Source organism: Cariama cristata, unplaced genomic scaffold (genome assembly GCF_000690535.1).
Source record: "Cariama cristata isolate BGI_N322 unplaced genomic scaffold, ASM69053v1 scaffold34230, whole genome shotgun sequence".
NCBI lineage: Eukaryota > Metazoa > Chordata > Aves > Cariamiformes > Cariamidae > Cariama > Cariama cristata.
In genome coordinates this window covers 1-3,647 of record NW_009594671.1, presented here as the reverse complement: position 1 = coordinate 3,647, position 3,647 = coordinate 1, and the positions used below count along the sequence as shown (strand labels likewise).

Sequence of the window (3,647 nt, the reverse complement as noted above, 5' to 3'; positions counted from 1 at the left end):
GTGCTGTACCGAACTGACGCCATCACTCCTGCCAGGAGAACTACGATGACCCCCACAAGACGCCCGCCTCCCCGGTGGTGCACATCCGAGGCCTGATCGATGGCGTCGTGGAGGCCGATCTTGTGGAGGCCCTGCAGGAGTTCGGCCCCATCAGGTGAGGAGACAGGCATTGGGGGATGTGCGTGGCGGCGCTGGCACCGCGGTGGTCGTCTGACCACCACCTTTGCTGTCTCAGCTACGTGGTGGTGATGCCCAAGAAGAGACAAGCCTTGGTGGAGTTTGAGGACATCCTTGGCGCCTGCAACGCTGTTAATTACGCAGCTGACAACCAGATCTACATCGCTGGGCACCCTGCCTTCGTCAACTACTCCACCAGCCAGAAGATATCCCGCCCCGGGGACACGGATGATTCCAGGGGTGTCAACAACGTCCTGCTCTTCACCATCCTCAACCCCATTTACTCCATCACGACGGTGGGTGATGGCACCGGGGAAACCCCGAGGGTTTTGGGAACGTGGAGCTAGGCACGCAGATCTCTCCTGGCCCTGGCACGCGCTGTTCGTGGGGTTCAGGGGGGTTACCGCTGTGCCTCAGCCAGGTCCCTCACGTCTTCTGCTCTCTCCTGTGCCACAGGATGTGCTGTACACCATCTGTAACCCCTGTGGCCCTGTGCAGAGGATTGTTATCTTCAGGAAAAACGGTGTCCAGGCCATGGTGGAATATCCTTCTGTGCCCTGACAGCTCGGGGCTGCCTCTCATGGTTTTTCTGCTGTGGGTTGGTTTGACTCTGCCTCAGACCGGTCGTGTCAGCCGTGCTCTGGCACGTCCTGGCCAGCTATGGGCAGGGAGCTGAGAGTTTCCCAAATTATCTGTACTTGGGGAGCAACGCCTGACACGTGGCACGGTCCGATCCATCCTCGCAGACAGCGAAACCCGCCCTAAAGATGTTTTCGTTTCCGTTAACGTCCTTAACACTGCCAACGTTTGACTCGGTGCAGAGCGCCCAGCGAGCCAAGGCGTCCCTCAACGGGGCCGACATTTACTCTGGGTGCTGCACGCTGAAGATCGAATACGCCAAGGTAAGCGTGCCCCGCTGGCAACGCACACCCCTTGTGGGGTGACGCCACTGACGCCTGACGCTTTTCTGGGTGTCTGTTGCAGCCCACGCGCCTCAACGTCTTCAAGAATGACCAGGATACCTGGGATTACACCAACCCCAACCTCAGCGGACAAGGTAATCTCCGATGAAGCGCTTTGTACCTACGCACACGGTCGGGCACAGCACTCTCATACCGACCCGCACTATGTAATGCCATTCGCCTGCCCGTACCTTCACCCGGAGCTGGCGTGGGCTCGACGGGGAGAGGGTTCAGGGGATGAATTGAGTCGAAAAAAGGGGTGGCGATGGCTGGGGGGTTTCTCTCGGTGGTTTGTTTTGCGCGTTGCTTGTCGGGGAAGTATCGGTGTCAGGCGTGTGAAGTGAGAGGGAGCCTCTGCACCAGCGATACGTGGTTGATTTTTCTTTTTTGTTCTATTTAATGAGTTTTTGGTGGTTCAGGGTTGGGGGGGAAAGTGCCATTGCTTTCTTACGTCTGCCCTGCTGCTCGCTCTTTGCGTACCTCATCTTCCAAACTGAATTTACCAAAACGGGGCTGTGTCACCCTCCCGGAGCTGAGGGGCGAGTGGGAAACGCTCTTGGCCTGGCCGGGGGGGTACTCAGCCTGTCTGTAAAACCGGAGGGGAGATGCTGGCTTGCTTGAGCTTGAGGTGGTGGGGGGAAAGACACACCCACCCCCAAAACCCTGTGCTCACGGAAGCGGACATCTCCTGCTCCCAACTGGATGCCGGGGCGGCCGTTGGTGCCCTCCGTGTCGGCCTGCGCAGGGTCAGCCCCACGCGAGGAGCTCAGTGACGCTTATTTTGAGGTGTTTTGGGTTTTTTTGAAGGAAAACACTAAATGTTTTAAAGCCGGGGTGTCGGCGCCAGGCGGCCTCGACCGCTGGAAACGGGGATGGGAGGGTTGGAGGGTGATGGGTGCGGGGCGGGAGGGTGGAGCGGGATTCTCTATGGGAGCCGCTGAGCCACCGTCTGCCGGACACCCCTGCTTTTCAAAGCTGTGGAGCCGTTCAGGTGCTGACGCAAGCAATGGCATTACATGATTTAGCGAGGGGCAGGGGCAGAGCTCTCCTCCCAGGTACATACGTAGAAGATGTGCAGAGCCGCAGGGGCGCGAGGGGCTCGCTGGGAAGCGGACGGGAGGGGAAGGGGTGCGGTAATGTGGCCTTTCCCAGCTCCGAGCAGTCATTTGCACATAACCCCGGGGACCGTACTACAGCGGAAGTCCCGAATGGGCCGTGACCTGCCTCTGCACATTCCTCACACCACACAGTGTAGAAAACTTTACTGGAGAAAACAGGCAGCATCCAGAAACAAGCAGCACCTTGAGCTCATTACATCAAGGACACAACACCGTGGCCCAAGGACTATCTACAGCACAGAGAGAGAAAGAGGCGCAGCATGCCACAGCAGACATTTACCTTTACTTACCAAAACCAGACCAAACCGAACCCACGAAGGTACACAGAACTAGAAAACACAGCCCAGAGGGTCCTCAAAACAAGGCCAGCAGCGCTCTTACCGGAGACCGGAATAGATCTGAGGCCCTCCAAGACCTTAGGATTGCTCTCAACACGGTTTGGTTTGGGGAGGGCAGTTCCTTTGCTTTATGCTGTTTTTCCTGCAGCCCTCAACTGCCACCATATCAGCGCCAAGCGGAGAAAAAAAAAAACAAACCAAAACAAACAAAACCAAAAACCAAACCTAAAAACAACCCAAAACACCAAACCAAGGAACACAAAGCAACCCAACCCCAAGGGCACACAGGTCCCTAGGAGGCCGTAGCTGGGGCTGTGCGGGTCTGGCGCAGGCCGGCGTTCGAGCCGAGACACATTTCCATTACAGAGGAGACACGCACACGGGAAAGAGCTACACAGAGCCAGAAGCACCATTTTGTTACAGCACAACACAAATTGCAGGAGGCGAAACACGGAGGAACACTCTCATTTATCACCCCTTTATGTCCTCTCTCTCTGGGTATCTTCTGAGGACAAAACATCTGTGAGACCTTGGTTTTTTTTTTTTAAAAAAAAAAAAGATTTTTTTTTTTTAAAGAAAAATTGTAGCGGTTTTGTGCCTTTGACCTGTGTTTATGACTCTGAAACCATGTGATGCAGGGTCGCAGTGTATGTTTGATGGGACGCCATCTTTCAGAACTGTGCTAACTCACTCTTGAAGCGTCCAATGGTAAGAGAAATACAGAATTTTTATATGACAATGGACATTGTACTTTGTACTCCCGCTGTAAGTAGCCCTTTTCAATCTTTGTAATCGACTCGGAATAAACCTGTACGAAACCCGGTCGTGTAAAGGGAAGAGAAGAGCAACTGTACGGTGACATGAGCGTTTTTATGCCTTGTACGTGATGGCTCGTTTTAACCTGTTACTGCTGTTGCTTTGCTGCCTGTACCAGTCTCGCTCCCTTTCCCGTTTTGTCGGGGCAGGGAGATGTCTTGCCACTTTTTATTATTTAATTTAGAGTTTTATTTTTCCTTTCTGTACATTAATTATTTTTATTTTTAATTTTATTT

At 54.1% G+C, this 3,647-nt stretch overlaps 1 protein-coding gene across 1 annotated transcript; it reads left to right on the top strand.

The window, feature by feature from the left end:
• The first annotated feature begins 47 nt into the window (after positions 1-47).
• Positions 48-3,431, top strand: LOC104160658 (heterogeneous nuclear ribonucleoprotein L-like). The gene is made up of 6 exons (XM_009698846.1): positions 48-154; positions 236-473; positions 634-719; positions 983-1,079; positions 1,162-1,234; positions 3,234-3,431. The coding sequence occupies exons 2-6, from the start codon at positions 249-251 to the stop codon at positions 3,290-3,292; spliced, it is 540 nt and encodes a 179-aa protein (XP_009697148.1). The 5' UTR covers positions 48-154; positions 236-248; the 3' UTR covers positions 3,293-3,431.
• The last annotated feature ends 216 nt before the right edge of the window (positions 3,432-3,647 follow it).

Coding starts and splice junctions, on each gene's coding strand:
- LOC104160658 (XM_009698846.1), top strand. CDS start 249: ATGCCCAAGAAGAGACAAGCCTTGGTGGAGTTTGAGGACATCCTTGGC. Junction 720..982: donor GGTGTCCAGGCCATGGTGGA/ATATCCTTCTGT, acceptor AACACTGCCAAC/GTTTGACTCGGTGCAGAGCG. Junction 1,235..3,233: donor CCCCAACCTCAGCGGACAAG/GTAATCTCCGAT, acceptor CATGTGATGCAG/GGTCGCAGTGTATGTTTGAT.